The 18751-nt window shown below is 36.5% G+C and overlaps 1 protein-coding gene across 6 annotated transcripts in view; it reads left to right on the top strand.

Moving 5' to 3' along the window:
- Positions 1 to 14841, top strand: part of LOC127511070 (NLR family CARD domain-containing protein 3-like) — a 146690-nt gene extending 131849 nt beyond the window's left edge. For 5 of the 6 annotated variants that reach the window (XM_051891465.1, XM_051891466.1, XM_051891464.1 and 2 more), the window contains 5 exons: positions 556 to 2359; positions 3156 to 3323; positions 3787 to 3960; positions 9205 to 9251; positions 12065 to 13558. In XM_051891465.1, coding sequence (XP_051747425.1) covers positions 556 to 2359; positions 3156 to 3323; positions 3787 to 3960; positions 9205 to 9251; positions 12065 to 12633 — 2762 coding nt within the window. In that variant the 3' untranslated portion in view covers positions 12634 to 13558. Of the gene's footprint in view, positions 1 to 555; positions 2360 to 3155; positions 3324 to 3786; positions 3961 to 9204; positions 9252 to 12064; positions 13559 to 14459 lie in introns of those variants that run through there. The other variant, XM_051891469.1, reaches the window with a different exon arrangement.
- Positions 14842 to 18751: the final 3910 nt, after the last annotated feature.

The raw sequence follows: 18751 nt of genomic DNA, 5'->3' as shown, positions 1-18751 counted from the left end.
GTTTGCTGGTGTTTGACCTCTGCCTGTACAACTACGCTCATTTTAATAAAGCCTGCACGTGTATTCCCAACTCCATCGTCCAGTTCCCTTCGTTACAGGTTGCAATTGGTGTTGAAAATTAAATTAAACCGTTAAATTAAACTGTATAATTTAATGTAATTTAAATGTAATTAAAAATATTTCAATCATAACAACCTTATCTTAAACAAAAATAACTAGCTTGTCATATATATTGGTAGCGAGGAAAAAAAATGACTCATATTGTGATGTGATATGATGTAAGATTTTGATTGCTCACCCCTACAAGGTGTGTATGTGAGTTGACATAAGTTAAGGCGTTTCCATGACCACAAATGTAGTCAACTTAAGCATAATCTGTGTAAAACTGCATTTAAACACTGTTACAGTATTAAAGTGATTAATTGGGATATAGTAGAACCACTTTTCAAGTTACCACACATGTGTGGCGGTTATTTTTGTAACTTTACATACAGATTTTATTATTTATTGAAAATCTGATAACTTTTTGCTGATTTTTTTCCCTCTTTGTCAAAGGCTCAACTGCAGAAGACAGTAAAGCTGCTCATGATTACACAGAGACCAGCCGCAGATTGAAGGACAAATTAAAACAGGAGTGTGAGCGAATATTGGTTGGTAATTCTCAGACGGGTCATCAGAAATACCTGAACGATATTTACACTGATCTATATGTGGTGGAGAATGAGACTGGAGGAATAGTGAGTGAGCACGAGGTGAGACAGATCGAATTCAAACAATTTGATGCCAAGGACACACCGATCCAGTGCAATAATCTTTTTAAAGTCAATAATGGTCGACGAAACAGAAAAGTGCTGACGATGGGCATCGCAGGAATAGGAAAAACGGTGTCCGTCAATAAATTAATCCTTGACTGGGCTGAAGGAAAAGAAAATCAGGATATTGCCTTAATTTTTCCTCTTCCGTTCCGTCAGCTAAATTTGATCAGAAATAATTTCAGTCTAATGGGACTGCTTCACAAATACTTCTTTAATGATCCTAAAGAACTGCCCTCTTTTCCTGAAGGTGATGGTAAAATCATGTTCATCTTTGATGGGCTGGATGAATGTCGCTTCCCTTTGAGCTTTATAAAGGATGACAGATGTACAGATGTTCACAAAGAAACAACAGTAAGTAAGATAATTACAAGCCTGATCAAGAAACATCTGGTTCCCTCTGCTCTCATCTGGATCACATCCAGACCAGCAGCAGCCAGTCTGATACCCCGAAACTACATTGATCAGGTGACAGAAGTGCGCGGATTTAACAATAAGCAGAAAGAGCAATACTTCAACAAAAATAGCAGTTCTGAGGTTGCTGGAAACATCATCCGTCATATAAGGAAATCTAGGAGCCTGTACATCATGTGCCACATCCCCATCTTCTGCTGGATCTCTCTCACTGTTCTTAAGCCTCTACTGGCTCAAAAGAGTGATGACAAAACTCCCACAACTCTCACAGGGATGTACACAAACTTCTTACTTACTCAGCAGCAACAGATGAAAGCAAAATACAGTTATGATCCTGAAACTAAAGCCAATGCCAGGTCTTTTGATCAGATTATTCTGAAGCTTGGGAAACTGGCCTTTCAACAGCTGGAGAAAGGAAACCTGATTTTCTACAAAGAAGATCTTGAGGAATGTGGCCTAGATGTCAATGAAGAGATGATATTCTCTGGGTTATGCACTCAGATCTTTCAGGAGGAAAAGGCTATTTCAGCAAGAAACGTTTACAGCTTCATACATCTCAGCATCCAGGAATTCCTTGCTGCTCTTTATGTGTTTTTGATTAGCAAAAAAAAGAAAACAAACCCATTTCTTGAATCCTGGAGAGAAAAACTGAAATGGAATTTCTCCAAAAAGCCACTGTTTAAACTTCATAAGGCTGCAATCAACAAGGCTGTACAAAGCGAGAACGGACACCTGGACCTTTTCCTCCGGTTCCTTCTCGGTCTCTCACTGGAGTCTAATCAGAGTGACCTGAAGGAACTACTGCCAAAACTGAAACTGAAAGCAGAGAACGTTGAAGACACTGTTGACTATATCAAACAAACAATAGAGATGGAGAAATCAGTGGAAAGGACCATCAATCTCTTCCACTGTCTGAGTGAGCTGAAAGATGACTTTGTGAAGGAAATCCAAAAGAATCTGAGCTCAGGAAATCTTTCAGCACAGAATCTCTCCTCTGCTCAGTGGTCTGCTCTGGTGTTTGCGCTCCTGATGTCAGAAGAGACTCAAGAAAAGTTTGAACTGCAGAAGTACAGAAGATCTGATGAAGCACTGATGAGACTGCTGCCTGTGATCAAAAACACCAGAAGAGCACTGTAAGAGTCTTCTTTACATTCATTTATATACAATGTTGGTCTTTTGTAATTGGGCCTTCTTTTTCCATGGATGACTTGTTGGCCTAGACTGTTCAGAAAAATGAATAAATGTATATGTATCAATGTGTGTGATGATATTAAATACCAAAGTGTCTCCACCATCAGACAAGTTGAACCTGAGTTTTACCAATTTTATTATTCTTAAATGTATCATAAATTAAAGAAACTGAAAATAATGGTTTGATGTTTTATGAAGAGAAAATTGTTTTAGTTTGCTTACATCACTACAGTCAAACACCGTGTCCTAACCAAACCCGATGCGATAAGATTCCAACGACAAGCAATTTGACTGTCAACACTAGACGTGACGCAACAATGAGAAGCGATAAAATCAATCAAAAACCACAGCCAATCAGAAGAGAGTGTGGGCGGGCTCTCTCGGCAAGAGCACAGCAGGCACAATGAAATAGGCACAGAATGATATTTAAACTCACATAGATGCTTTTAGCATGAAATAAAGCACATAAACAGTATATTATCATTGCTTTACTTGCTGTTGCTGTTCCAGTTGCGATGTTGCGGAGAAATAGAAACTGTTTCTAAAATAGAATCGTCGTGTGTCACAGCTGTTTAGGACAAAAATTAACATGGAAAAGATACCTTTTATCACGTGTTGCGGCATCGCGTCTGGTTAGGACATTGTGAAAGGGTTTTCCAAGTTATCTATGCTCTAAATTGTAAACTACCTAATAAGCATTAATACCCGTTAAAACCGTTTGTTTTGTTCTCTACACAGGCTACAGTGCTGCAATCTCACTGCTCAGTGTTGTGAGAGTTTATCTTCAGCTCTACAAAACTCTGCCCTGAGAGAGCTGGACCTGAGTAACAATGACCTGCAGGATTCGGGAGTGAGGCTGCTCTCTGATGGACTGGAGAGTCCAAACTGTCAGCTGGAGATACTGAGGTAAACTGTTTTACAATAATCTATCACAATAAAAAATGCACACATTCACTCTTATTTGTATGCTTAATACGCTGAAATCATTTCATCATATTTAATTACAAATTACATGAATCACATATATTTCAATTCAAAACAATGACATTTTAAAAAAGTAGAGTAGTCACTGGAAATTAGTGACTATTTAAGTTTTTTACAGTTAAAAATAAATGTAATGAATAGCTGAAAAAGGTATAAATGTTCAAATAATTTTTATAATGCAAATAAGTATAAATGTGTCTGATGACTTAACTACATTTAGAAAAGTAAATGAATACTTTTACTCTGGTACATTTCCACAGACACTTGTTAATTTTATGACTGAATCAACAGAAAATAACAGCATACAAACTGCACAGGTCAGTGTGTGATAGTAATGTCTGATTGTGAAACTAATGTCATGTGGACTGTTGCTGTGTCTTTGTAGGTTGTCTGGCTGCATGGTGACAGAGGAAGGCTGTCGTTATGTGTCTTCTGCTCTGAGTTCAAACCCCTCACACCTGAGAGAGCTGGATCTGAGCTACAATCACCCAGGAGATTCAGGGGTCAAGCTGCTCACTGATAAACTTAACCATCAAAACTACACACTGGATAAACTCAAGTATGTTGAGCAGGAAGAGTTTGACTTTATTTCTTTCATACATTTACAAAAGTTCTTACTGAGAATAGGGGTTTAGCTGTAGTTACTACTACAGGGCTGAATTCTTGATTCTGATTGTTTGACAAATGTTCTAAGATGTGCAAATATTGTCAAGTAAACGCACAGCTAAATTAGTCCAAGGTAGGTCTCAACTGCATTAGAGTACCATATCACTTCACCAAATGATTTCAGTTAATTACAAAGGTCTTTACATCTTACAACAGCAGAAGAACCAAACCCACAATGACTTTGAACAAATAAATATAACAAACAATAGTATAAAACTGACAAACTATTTTCACGATTTTCCCACAAAATAACATTTTGTTATCTATGGAGAGCAGGCTTTCTCTGGCTCTATGTTCCACACATACAGAACACCGAACACACATACAGTAAAGACACACACTAACACACACAGAAAAACATACACATGCACAGAAACATTTTGTCAGTGCTGCCCCATGACTTCATCAGTAAAATAGTTTCACAACTTGTGTAGTATGTCTGAAAAAGGGACTGTATTAAGTGATGTCTGAAATCTAGCTTTCCTCAAAGGGTGTCTGTCAAAACACAGGATCCTATCAGCTTAATCTAAAGGAGGTTTATTTGTTCTCAACACAATGGTAACTTTCATCCAGGCTGTACACAGGCTTTCCAAAGTTAATCCATATTCACCAAAGGGGTGCGTGTGTGTACATATACAGGAATATAAATAAAATTATAGTAACAAATAGTTACATGCAAAAATCCAGTTTTGGATTAAAGAACATAACATTATCAATGAAGAGTAATACAGAATATCAATGCAAGACATATTCAAATGCATGGCTCTAACACTAATAACGGGCATAATGACATATTGTATTGAAGACTGTAGTATGCACTGATTATTATTACAGTTCTAAACCAGCTTAGAAGACTATTTACCCAATTAATGTCCAGTGACTAGAAGAGGAGTAAAGACACCAGAGTCATGGATCAGATTTACTCAATGTATTGATTGGTCAAATGAAAGAATGAATTATTTGCTCACAATGTAAACAAAATGTAAATATGTCTCAAATAAAACAGTGTAGGCCTACGCTAAATAACTAAACAATATAACAATGTGTTTTAACTCGAAAGATACAATGATGATGTTGAGATCCGGCAATGAAGTTGTGGAAATAAGAGTACTCAGTTTTTGCAAGTCCCAAGTGTTCCAGAATAGACCACTTAATGCAAGAAGGGTGCAGATATCCTCAAACATCGATCCTCAGACACGATGCCATCACATTAGAACTTGAACAGGTGGTTACATGTCAGTATGTATCCTTATTTGGTCCTTAGAGGCTTAATGTGATGTGATATTAACAGTGAGGCCTGTAGCTTCGTGTGCGTGAAGGGTGTGTGTGATACTGTATGTGCAAAGCGAGATCAGCTGGATAAACGTGGTTCTACAATAAAATAAACCTCAATTAGTTTTCTGATATGATTTGTACAACAAAGTGCTGCGTCATTATCGTTTCACGCAAGTGAACTTGTGAGACATCGCAAACGTGATAAATGCATAATATAGCAGCTGATCTTTTACAACTGAAGAATTATCTTATTGATGCATCTAACAGCATATCAAGACAATGATTATTATACTGAATAATGAAACAAACACTTACAGTCTGCAATGACGCACGCTATGGTATTCACCATAAAATTCCACCAATCTCCGGAGCGATCACACATCGACCGCCTATTACATTTGAAAATGCCAAACTGCTCACCATCTGAGTGCTCTATGGTCGATCTATAACTGGATGGCCTTAATCCACCTTGACTTGTTTATTTACAATAATAACACACACACCACATTTCTTCCTTCTTTTCCTCCATTTCCATGTATCTGATCTTGCACTATTTTTGCCGATCTCGTGAGACTTACGATTAAACTCCGCCTACTCTGCAGATTCAATACTCGAACAGAGCACAGTACGACTATTATAATAATATAAGTTTAACTTGAACATGGCCTTTTGCACAATAATAATGTTGCATCGTTATGATAAACACTTAGATATTTATCACGAACTTCAACAGGTAAATTTCATCTGTTCATTGACACACACTTCCACACATGTAATCCACCTTGCACTTTCAGTCACTCTCACTCTTTCTACAGATACAACCTGACGAAAAGGGGTGGTACATATGCACAGATGCAGTTTCTTTAAACAATTAAAGGGTTAGTTCACCCGTAGTACACAGAAGCCTGCACTGTCTATACAATGCAAACAGCATAGGAGACTAACAGGGAAATGACAAAATTGTTGAATAAAGTTATTTTTTGTTTTGGCACACAAAAAGTATTCTCGTTGCTTCATAACATGGGATAGTTTGCCCAAAAATGAAAATTATCCCATCATTTATTCACCCTCAAGCCTTTCTAGGTGTATATGACTTTGTTTTTTCAGCCAAACACAATCAGAGTTATATTAAAATTATCCTGGCTCGTCCAAGCTTTATAATGGAAGTGATTGGAGTTTTTGAAATCCAAAAAAGTGCATCCATCAATCATAAAACATACTTACATGTGGCTCAGGGGGGTTAATAAAGGCCTTCGGAAGGGAATCGATGCTTTGTGTAAAAAAAAATCCTTATTTTAAGCAACAAGTATGTACTTGTTTGTATTTTTGAGAGAATTACGTTTATGCATGGTTTTTATAAAAAAGAAAAAAAAAAGAAAAAAAAAGTCACTGAAATAAGGCCTCAGAACACATACTATATATTTTTTCACAAGACTTTTGGGAACTGTATATTTTAGTCTAGAATTTTTGCTTCAAAGTGATGTTAAAATCATTCTGCCTACACCGGAGTTCATTAGGGGCGTTCTGGTGTTGGAAACGAATAATCAGCTTGAATATTCTATCTCTACATGTGGGCGGGAATGAAACGCCTCTTTCTGCTGATTGGTCAACCAGACGTCAAACCATGTCTCTAAATGAATCAGAGTCTTTGAACAAATCAGCTCCACTTTATATCTCCTGCGTCTCAATCAGCTCCCTAGCTAGGTCGTGAATCAGTATATCATGAAAGTGAATGTGGCCGATTCCCTGATCAGTGCCCTGAGTACTGAACTAGGGAGCTGATTGAGACGCACAGATTTATTCCTGAATGAATCAGTGTTTTGAATGAATCAGTTGAATAAATGACTCATTCATTAACACAATGACTTGCCGCCACCTACTGGCGACATTAATTTCATAATCCAAATATCGTTTAATTTTATAATTCATTTGATATTTCTGTATTCAAAATGTTTTTTAAAACATTAATCTCACTACATTATGCAATTGTAATTGCTACGCATTTACTGCCGTCTCTGAGCAACACTATCTAACATCTCAGATCTACAAGCAGATGCTGCTTCTCTGACACCTCTGCAAGCCCTTGGTTGATACTGATTTAATTGGTAACAACCTATAGCGTCATATTATTCTAATTTAATTGACTAAATTTAAGAACTTAACATTAAAGATGGCATACCTACATATTTAATAAGATTAGGAAAAAAAATCCTATATAAAGGTTAAAAAAAAATCCCCTGAAAATCAATTAACCCTTAAAGTTAATTTCTGACACCGACAGATAGCAATAAAGGCTATAAAAATACTCTTCATCTCTTTATTGTTAGTGTTATTTCAGGGTTTTGATATCTTCTTATAACTAAGAGAGCACTATAATGGCTATATATTTAACATTATATTTATTTAACATTACCCCTTTGAGGAACAAATAACATGTAATATCTTTTCATATCTGTCATATTTCACATTCATCAGATGTCCAAACTCAGGGTGTTGTCTAAAACAAAAGTAATGACTGCTGCATATTTACACTTAAATCGATAGACTACTGATTTGCATTTTACTTCAAAGTATTGTACATTCGCTCCGCGCTGCCCAGTGCGTCGAGTAGCTTCGCTAGATTTTTATAGTTGGTCAGTTAAATAAAACAGGCATTGTGCTAAAGTTGTAGACTGGGGGTAGTTGTGTGCAGCTCTAAAGTAAATTAATATTGATGAGAAAGAGATGAAATGTAGAATAAACGCGTTAAGAATCCGTACAGCTGTAGAGCAAGGGACTTTTATTCTGTTGAGCGGAACCGATGAACAACTGATTACGACATGGTTTGACGTCTGGTTGACCAATCAGTGGAAAGAGGCATTTCATTCCCGCTCACATGTAGAGATCAATATTCAAGCTGATTATTAGTTTCCAACCCCAGAATGAAAAAACGCAAAATCAAACCAATTTTTTGTTTTTTCGTTTTCTTTTTAAAAAATGAAAAAATTGCAGTTTTCTCGTTTTTCTGATTTCGAAATAACGAGCCGCAGACGGGACGTATACGCATTTTAAATAAGGATATTTGTCTTAAACAAACGCCTTTATTAACCCTCCTGAGTCGTATAGATTCATTTTTTTTTTTTTATTGATGGATGCATTTTTTTGTCTTCAAAATTTGGCCTACCATTCACAACCTTTATAAACCTTGGAGGACTAAGGATATTTTTAAATATAACTCTGATTGTGTTTGGCTGAAAGAAGATAGTCATATACACCTAGGATGGCTTGAGGGTGAGTAAATCAAGGGATGATTTTCATTTTTGGGTGAACTATCCCTTTAATGAAAAGATGGACATTTGACAGTGTGATTTTCCTTGCTGCTGAACCAAAGGCATTACCGGGGTAAAAGTATCTTTTTTTATTGTCCCACTTTGAACCACACTATTCACTTTCTCTATGCTATCGAGAAAACTAATGACAGCAGTACTCATTCGTGACGCTGACATAATACTCTCATACCCAACGGCCTTTCCAACCGCCAGACTACACTCTTCACCAGGCAATTCATCACTGGCACCATTTTAATTCCGTGCCTGCGTCAGTCGCTCAAACGCCACTTTATCTGAAGCTGCCGCCATTGCTGTGTTGAAGACACCTGCCAGCAAATGCTGACAGCCAGCGTTCTCAACTTATAAACTTGCAAAAAGACTTTCTTTCCTACACAACTCAAACTTTAAAATTCCTTCCAAAAAACACTTATAAATTGATCACAAAGAAAGTAAAGTTTTAGAGAAAAAAGACAGAAACTCCACTCAGAGAGAGAGAGAGAGAGAGAGATTGTGTGTTTACTGATTAACAGTGTCACTGTGTGTGTTTTTTCTAGTGTGGCTCATGGAGGAGAGATCAGGATTACAGCAGGACCACGCAAATGTATGTCTACACACACACAAACTCACATAAACACACACACTCACACTTGGTCTCTCTTTTCATAACTGAACATTTAACACTAACAGGTCTTTCCCTCAAAAACATAAAATAACACTTACCCCCGGTTTCACAGACAAGGCTTAAGCTAGTCCTAGACTAAAATGCATGTTTGAGCTGTTTTAACTGGAAGAAACTTATACTGACAGATCTTAAAATATGTCACGGACGTTGTTTTGTCTCAAGATGCACACCAGTGTTTTTTTTTTTTCTAATGAGTTACTTAAGATGAAAAAGCATTTGGCACATGGACAAATCAAAGTCAATGATTCATGGTCACAGAGTTAAAAAGGAGTTTTAACGTGAGATTAGTACATGTAGTTTTTGTTTTTTGTTGCTGATTGTTTAGTATATGGTTGATAAGAGCTCAAGATCAGTAATGTTCATTTTATGAGTTTATATTTTGTATATAATTGCCATCATTATGCTGATTCAGTTGATCTAATTTGATTCATGAGTAAATTTAGGTTGTTTATGCTATATGTGTTTAATCAGTAATTTTTTCATATAACAGCTAATTTTTTTTTTCATTGTCATATCTATTGTATTTGCTTGTTTTAGCTCTTGCAGTGTTTTATGGAGTCAATGAACAGAAACGACTGGGGGATAGTTCACCCAAAAATGAAAATTTGATGTTTATCTGCTTAACCCCAGGGCATCCAAGATGTAGTTAACTTTGTTTCTTCAGTAGAACACAAATGATGATTTTTAACTCCAACTGTTGCGGTCTGTCAGTCTTATAATGCATGTCAATGGGAACAAAATCTATGAGAGTAAAAAAAAAAAAAACATGCACAGACAAATCCAAATTAAACCCTGCAGCTTGTGACGACACATTGATGTCCTAAGACACAAAACGATCAGTTTGTGCAAGAAACCGAACAGTATTTATATCATTTTTTACCTCTAATATACCACACCTGTTTTGATTCTCCATTTTAATCTTAAATAATTGCTTGGTAACAGACTTGAGAGTTGATAGGATGTTTGCAATCACGTGACTGATGATGTGTGAAATTCAGATGGGGGCAGGAAGTAAAAAAGCAGAATAAATGAGATGGAGGAAAGTCCTGTAGCGAATTACAGGTATTTAATCAATTAGCTCAAATCATGGGTGAAATATATACATAATTAAATCATAACGCATTATGATTAATTATAATATAGATCAACCAAAGAGGGAATTATGCACATATATTGTGAATTAATTACAACAGATTATAATTAATTACATATGTGATTAGTTCTAGTTTAATAGTTGTTTGAGAAACACTATCCTAGTTTGTCCAGCAAACCATCAGTTTTCTCATAGACTATTGTAAAAGGAAGTTATTCTCTGGCTACGAGAATAACTTCTTATTCTAGCATTAAAGCATAAAGCAGTTGCAAAATCGGAACGTAGAAGTGACTTGATTTTCTGAATGAGCAACAGAAACAATAGAGCATGAATATAATGTATTTAATAGATACGAACTACGAATATATGACTAAAAATACAACAAACGAACATACGTAGAATAAAACAAAAGTAAAGTCAAGAAAACAGAGGTGATCAAAGAAATGGCAAAATTACAAACAGTTAAAACCTTTGAGAGCCAGCAAGGAAACTCAGCTTACACATCGAGCTTAAAACGCTTAGAAAAGAATGGTTCTATACTTGCATAGGTTTAGGTGCTGTGATTGTTTCGTCTTTCTGCAGGAGTTTCAGTTCGTGCGGCAGGAGCAATTGGTCCTTTTCCGAGAAAGGGTTCTTCGGCGGGACTTTCAAACAAGGGTTTAACTTAAGAGTAAAGTAACCGGAAAATAAAGAAGGAAGAGTCCGTCTCATAGATAACGAAGAGTGAGGGTGACGGATGAAGAAGACTCAACAGAGGAAGGACATGTGTCGTTGTCTTTTAAAGACAAACTAACCAAACCGCCTCCTTGGGTGAACAGCCAATGTCCAGCGTGGATTTTAAGGAGGGAAAAGTTATCTTTGTCTTGTCTTGCGGCTCAATTTGCATAATTTATGATGGTTTCAGAATTGGTAACTTTTACTCCAAAAGACCTTAGAAATAGACTAATGCATGGTATCGTAATAGAACATGCATAGTTAATTAAAGCATCCTGATAGGATTCATTTAAGCCTAAACATGCCAGGGTGCAAAAGACATAAAGACATAGATACAGTCTTACACTCGCATATAAAGGTTTGGGGTACAATTCACACAACTATAATCGTAACTTAATATTAAAGACATGATTAAACTGAAATACAGGCTTACAGGATTACATTTTAATAATATGTTAATGACTGTGACTTAAAGAGAGTCCTGGTATGTTCCTCTGTGTGTGTGCGTATGTGTATTGGAATTTGACGACGTCTGGAATGTGGCCGCATGGCTTGCTGTAATTCGATCTGAGTTTAGCGCAATCGTTTGAAGTCACAAGGGAGAGATTCGTGGGTTCATCGACATGGCCATAAAATGTGTCAAGTGAGCTGTTAATGTCAGCCAGGCCGGAGCCAATGTGAGATTTACAAACAAAAGATCAAGAAGGTAACACTTTAACAAAATTTATAGTTGACTTGCTTATCTGATCCTGCACAGACGCTACAGTCCTTAATGTACTGTTTTAGACACTATTACAAGAGAGGCATAAACAGAAAATCACATTTTAATTAAGTACTTTTAACAAGCAGCAAAAATGATTATTACAGTGTAGATTAAAAGATGGGACTGATAATTCCTGATTGTGATGTGTTTTATCTCCTTCAGATTCCCATAAGTTCACTCTGGATCTGAACACAGTGAATAAACTCCTCCGTCTGTCTCAGAGGAACAGAGTGATTACTAACACTGACACAGTCCAGCAGTATCCTGATCATCCAGACAGATTTGATCGTGTGTCTCAGGTTTTGTGTAGAGAGAGTGTGTGTGATCGACGCCGTTACTGGGAGATTGAGTGGAGTGGTAAATGTGTGTCTATATCAGTGTCATATAAGAGCATCAGCAGGAAGAGATGGGGTGATGAGTCTGAGTTTGGAAATAATGATCAGTCCTGGAGTTTGTTCTGCTCTTCTGACAGTTGTGTATTCACACACAATAACAGAGGGACTAAACTTCCTGTAGAGTCCATCAGTAGAGTAGGAGTGTATGTGGATGATGATTTAGAGTCCATCATCAGTAGAATAGGAGTGTATGTGGATCACAGTGCAGGAACTCTGTCCTTCTACAGCGTCTCTGGAGACACAATGAGCCTCATCCACACAGTCCAGACCACATTCACTCAACCGCTCTATCCTGGGTTTAGAGTTTATTGTGGATCATCATTGAAACTGTGTTGATGAATCAGAATAGACTGTAGAGCAGGGGTCGACAAGTAAGTTTGGCATCGGGCCAAAAAAATTTACCACTAGATGGGGGTCCAGAACACAGTATGATAATTTAAGAAATTAATTGATGAAAAATGCATCTAGAATTGCCTGTGACAGACTGTTACAGTGTCTTTTGTAACTGGTAGTGAGCTGTTACTCTGTGTTAAATCCTGTAGTAGGACAGTCATTAACAAAAAGCCACATTGGTGTAGCGGTGTCTGTATGCTCGCTCCTCAAGAGGTAGAATAGGGAATATATCTCACTGTTGTGATGATGCACATTTTGCGCATGATTTGTTATTGACCTATACTTTTCCACAGCTTCTTCTCTGGTCTTTTAAGAGTCTCCGCACCAGTAGAGGTGATTCACAACACTCTTTCTCCAGGAAAAAACTTCTGCACAACCTCAATATTTCCCAAAAGCATCTATTTTCTTGGCGAGACCTTGGACAATCAATACAGAGGGCATGTCAAATTAGCTCAGAGTTGTCCTGACTCAAATCTCTGCTCTTACATCATAATGTTGCACTATATAACTAGTAATTTAGTTATATGTGGCAATATTGTAAATTGTTAAAATAGCCTGTGAGGTAGAGACTAAAATGCATGTTTGAGCTGTTTTAACTGAAAGCAAACTTGTGATATTGAGTAAGTTTTCAAAATATATAAAATTGTTTAATTTTTATTTTTCTAATACTGCAAAATTATCGATTTAGAGTGTCACTTTGGCAATTGTAAATGCTGAATATGCAAAATGTTTAAAGTTGTTAATGTTTATGTTCAGTCATTACTATGCAGAAGTCATACATGTGTTGACCATGTAATGTGCTGAACGGTTGTAATATGCATATACTTTTATTGATTCATTCGTAGTAAATGCAGAGACGAGAAGCCATCACATCAGCGTTCTTCTCTTAATTTTCTTGCTTCTTTCCAGGAGTACTACACACTGACATATCTGAAAATATGTCAGAGCCATTGTTTTGTCTCAAGATAAACACCAGTAATGTTTTTTTTTAGTGTATGTTTATAAAAGCTACTTAAATATCCAAACTGAATTGTCTAATCCTGGTTTAGGCTAAGCCCTGTCTGTGAAACTGGGTCAAAACACATGAACTTAGATTTTTTCCTTTGCAGTGGAATCTTGATAGTAGTAATAGACTAGAGTACATCATTCAAAATGGTAAAGAGTCAAATTTTTAATTGTGTACATTAAAGTGGCAGTTCGTAACTTTTGGCGCTCTAGTGGTTGATAAACAGAACTGCATGCTTCCTGCGGAAGAACATGACGTAATGTCAAGCCTGGTAATCCCAGGAGAGTACCTAGACATGTAATTGCACATTTAAATGCTGACAGCCAAACACTATGGTAACTGTTTAGGCTAATGTTTGCCAGTAAGCGATGCTATCTTGTAAACAACATCATAACAGAATTCTTGATAATCGATAACTTACCTTCACATTCATGAATATAACTAGATACGTACAACATTAATCCTTTTTCCCGTTTACTGGACGAAGCCTTCGAGTTTTTCTGAATAAGGCGGTGTACATCATTGATGTTGAGTTGAGGTAAATCCTGAAGGCAGCGAGTGTAGAGACATCTTCATGGCTGATTTGACAGTTGACCGGAAATGACTGAGCTGGGTTATCTAAAACCAGGAAGTAGCCGGGCATGTAGTCAACTGCAGTTCTAAAGTTAAGAAAATACCAGATTGATTGAAATTAATAGATTTGAAACATTGCTAACCAGAAAGAGTTGTTTAAATAGCTCATCACGTTTGTATTGACTCTTAGGATTAAACGAGAAGTTGAGCTGATTCATCTGATGAAAACTGCATAAAACAGATTTTCCTTGATTCATCGGAGATTATTTCTAATCGTTATCATTTGATTCTTGGTAAGTGAGCTCATAAACTACCATATTTAGTTATGGTTTGTGAATTGTTCAGTTCTTTTGTGGAGTTAAGTGTTCTTAAATGATACTGTGATGTATAATTCTTGTGAAATATGTTAAGAAATGTGAGTGAAGTGATAAATAAACTGTTGGTTTGCTGTTTAAAAGTGTTTATGTACGTTTGCCAACTTTGAGTGTAATGAGTGTAATCTGAGCTTGGACAACATTTCATGTTTAATCGAAGTTGTAGGACCACACATATTCATTTTTTTCTCTTCCCTTGGACACTATCGCAACTGTGAACTAGAACTTTTTTCCCCCTTTTATCTCAGAGTTTGCGTATCTGCGTTCTGTCTTCTGACGTGGTCCAAGACATTAGAAAGTGCTTTATGCTTAGACTGTAGGTCACATGCTACAGTATGTATGATGCCCCAGTGAAAGCTACTGCTGCTGACAAGTGCAGATTGCCAGCTGGGATATTCTTGATGTACAGCTGGCTGTTTCACTGGGATTTGTGGAGATGGTGAGAACATATCTATGCAATAATATTACAAAAAAGGTCACATTTTTATGTGGCCACAGTTGCAACATGCCGTCTATTTGCTGTGAGCTGTGATAACAGCAAATCACAAACAAATGGATTAACGTTTTACAATATCCACACAAACCCTGAGTGTCGTCAGAAACAGACTGCTGCTTTTTGGGCACATCTTACCAATTCCAAACCACATTAATCTTAACTACTATTAATTTTGTATCTAATCATTTATAAGTGATATAAAATTGTTCATGAAGGCTGGAAATGAAAAACGCCTTATATTCAGGTGTGCATAATTATTAGGTATGTTTCCTTTTACAGATAAAATGAGCCAAAAAAGACATTTAACTCAGACTGAAAAGTCAAACATTATTAAATTATTTATGATTTTTTTTTTTTTTTTTTAAATATCCCAACTTTAAAGTCGACATGAAATCAAAATTGACCCTATTTACTTTGTTAGTGCATATTACTAGTCATGTGGTGAACAATTAATCAGTGCAAGTTAATACACACAAAAAAATTGTTTGTCGTGGTAATCAAAATCTGAAAAGTTACTTCCGGTCTGGAATGGCAATCTGAAACTTAAGCTCTGATGACTTAAGTTTGACGGCTTGAGTTGAAAATGCTTAAACCACTCTTAAACCACTCCTCTCCGACCGTTAGTCTGCTATGATCGAGAGATGGAGAGGAGGAGCGCTAAAATAAAACCCTGCCTTCTATTCAATATTCCGTTTCACTTGGAAATACGTCACAACACTGGAGAAAAGTCGTTTACAACTTCCGGTTCACGGGGACTTTAACAACATGAGTGCAGATCCCTCGAACGCAGCTGATGACACTTTTTCAAGTGACGATTGAGTGATCAAGAACATTCCAATAAACAAACAACATTTTATTTCGATTCCTCCATCCTCGTTTTCTTAACCTTGCATCCTCCCCTCGCATCCTATGGGGGTGGAGCTGAGACGTGAGGAAAGGAAACGAGGAAACACAAACAAGAAATGAGAAGCACCCTAGGTCTCAGCTCCTAAATTATTTAAAAGTGCTGGAGAGGTCTCCAAACCAGTTAGGATGGCAGCAGGGAGGAGAAGACACACGCTTTCCAATGAAGATATAATGTATTGGAGTTAACAGATGAAAGGGAGTTGATAAAACGATAAAAGCTTGATCGTCAAGGTATTCTTTTTGTAACTGACCTAGTAAGAAATTTAGTAACTTCTCCCACTCTACAAATCAATGCTCCAACTGCAGAAATGAAAGAAATAATTACATTTTTGGTGACCGATGATGACTTGTGCCCTTCAGGCACAAAGCCTTTATGGAGCAGGCTCTTATATAGCACTATTGTGGCACTGACCACAGCAAACATACAGTAGTGGCTAGAAGTGATTTATTTATTTATTTATTTATTTATTTATTTAAATTACCCAGCAAGTCTGCTTAAACCATAAAAATATATCTTTCAAAGAAAGCACACATTGACTACAGGGTAATCAGTTATTTATATTTCATTGGTCCTCTCGTTTTTGCATGTGTTCATAATTTCTTTGTATGACAGGCTGGCCTAAAATTATGTCAGCACAATTTGACATGTTTTATTGAGTTATCACAAATAAAACAATTGACTCCAAGCACAACGCAATATGCTTACAAAATCTTAAATCTTCTATTTTCCTAGGCCAAACCTCACTTTTGGCTACGACTCTATGGCAGTTCATTGACTTTCCAACTGATCGTCAAACCATGCGGCAAAAAGCAAGCCACTTTTATGGGGATTGTGGGCTTTCCTGGAGTTGTTGGAGGCATTGATGAAACTCGTGTTCACACCATTGCTCTAACTGTAAATGAGGAGACATGTATCAATAGAAAAGGATTCAACACCGTCAATACTAATTTGTGATAATTTTGCACAATGCAGAGCAACTTTTTAAAATAAATTTAAATATTAAAGTTTCAGTTTCTTTATTAATTATATTATTATAATTACGTTAAATGACTAGTGTCATGCTGCAGTAACTTCACCCTTTTCCATTTAGTAAATCAGTTGTTCCTGTTTCTTGTCTTCATTAAGGGACCAAACACAGAGGAAAAGTTGAGGAATTTGACGCACAGATCTCGGATCATCACCTAACACTTTGTGACCAAGGTTTCCCATGTTTCCCTTCAGTTGATGTAGGTTACTACTTAATTTTTACATCAATTCATTCATTCATTTGCAAATACAACATACTCCTTTTGTGGTTTACTTCATGTTTATTAAAGATGCATTTTACATTAAATCTCTAATATAGTGAAACAAATAAAATTTGTCTCATTATTTGTAAATCATGCTGTGTCAGGATTAATTTAAGAACAATTAAGAATACAGTCAAGTAATACAGTACTGTCGACTGTCAGTTGTATAATGCTTGTCAATGGTAACTCCATCTATAAGAGTCAAAAAAACAAGCACAGACAAATCCAGACAGATGTGCAAGGCAGTTGGACATAGTGGTGTATTAGAGGTAAAAAGTGATATAAATACGGTTCAGTTTCTCACACAAACTGATCGTTTCGTGTCTTAGGACATCAATGTGTCGTCACGAGCTGCAGGGTTTAATTTGGATTTGTCTGTGCATGTTTTTTTGACTCTTATAGATGGAGTTACCATTGACATGCATTATACGAATGACAGACCGCGACGGTTATAGTTAAAAATCATCATTTGTGTTCTACTGAAGAAACAAAGTCACCTACATCTTGGATGCCCTGGGGGTAAGCAGATAAACATATTTTCATTTTTGGGTGAACTATAGCTTTAACCATAAACAAACCGTGTTATAAGCCAAGTTTTCATCCAGTTTTTGTGCTGTTTTGTTATAGACAAATCAAATATGCACAATAAAATATTTGCGAAATTTGCTGTCTGCAGGCTGTTTCCATCCAGTTGGCCTTTTACCAATAAAATTATGCGCGTGATGACATCACTCCTAAAAAAAAATGCAGTCGTGTAAATTTTGTTTAATCGCTAAAAAAAAAATCTGCCCTTAAGCCGTTTCCGTACTTAATTTTTCCTATATCGCAAATTTGTATCTTTTGCATCCCAGATATTTGTAAAATGTACAGAGTAATGAGACAATTGAAATTAGTCAGTACTGCGTATTTTCACACATAATGTTATTAAATAGAAAATATAAGAAGACAACTGTGAAGTGGAGCAGCTCGTCTTACAGGACTTTACTGCCTTTATTTGATGAAGCGCAGGTTTGGACACAGAGCAGCTCATTTGTCCGGTATGCAAACATTTTTAGGGTCCATAAAAACACTGATACAGTGAAATATTCAGTCTTTGCTTATTGCAGCAGTCTTTAACGGCGTGAACATGCAGTCAAGCCAGTCATGGTTGGACGCGGCTGAGAATGCATTCAAAGCAAAAAAAGTTATTTGTTCTGGTTTCAGAATTCAACAACCTCAAACCCATCAAAAACATCAAATCGCTGTTGATTTTTTCAGAGACAGATGGAGCATGTATATTAATAAGTTGTACTTATATTTTATTTACAAGCATCATGTTTGTGATTTTTGTCATGTAGCCTAGAACCATTTCTGATCATTAAATTGAAACAGACTCACAATTTTATGACAGCACTTTTATTTATTCAGATACAGAAG

The sequence above is a fragment of the Ctenopharyngodon idella genome, chromosome 4, assembly GCF_019924925.1.
Source record: "Ctenopharyngodon idella isolate HZGC_01 chromosome 4, HZGC01, whole genome shotgun sequence".
NCBI lineage: Eukaryota > Metazoa > Chordata > Actinopteri > Cypriniformes > Xenocyprididae > Ctenopharyngodon > Ctenopharyngodon idella.
This window is presented reverse-complemented; position numbering and strand designations above follow the sequence as displayed.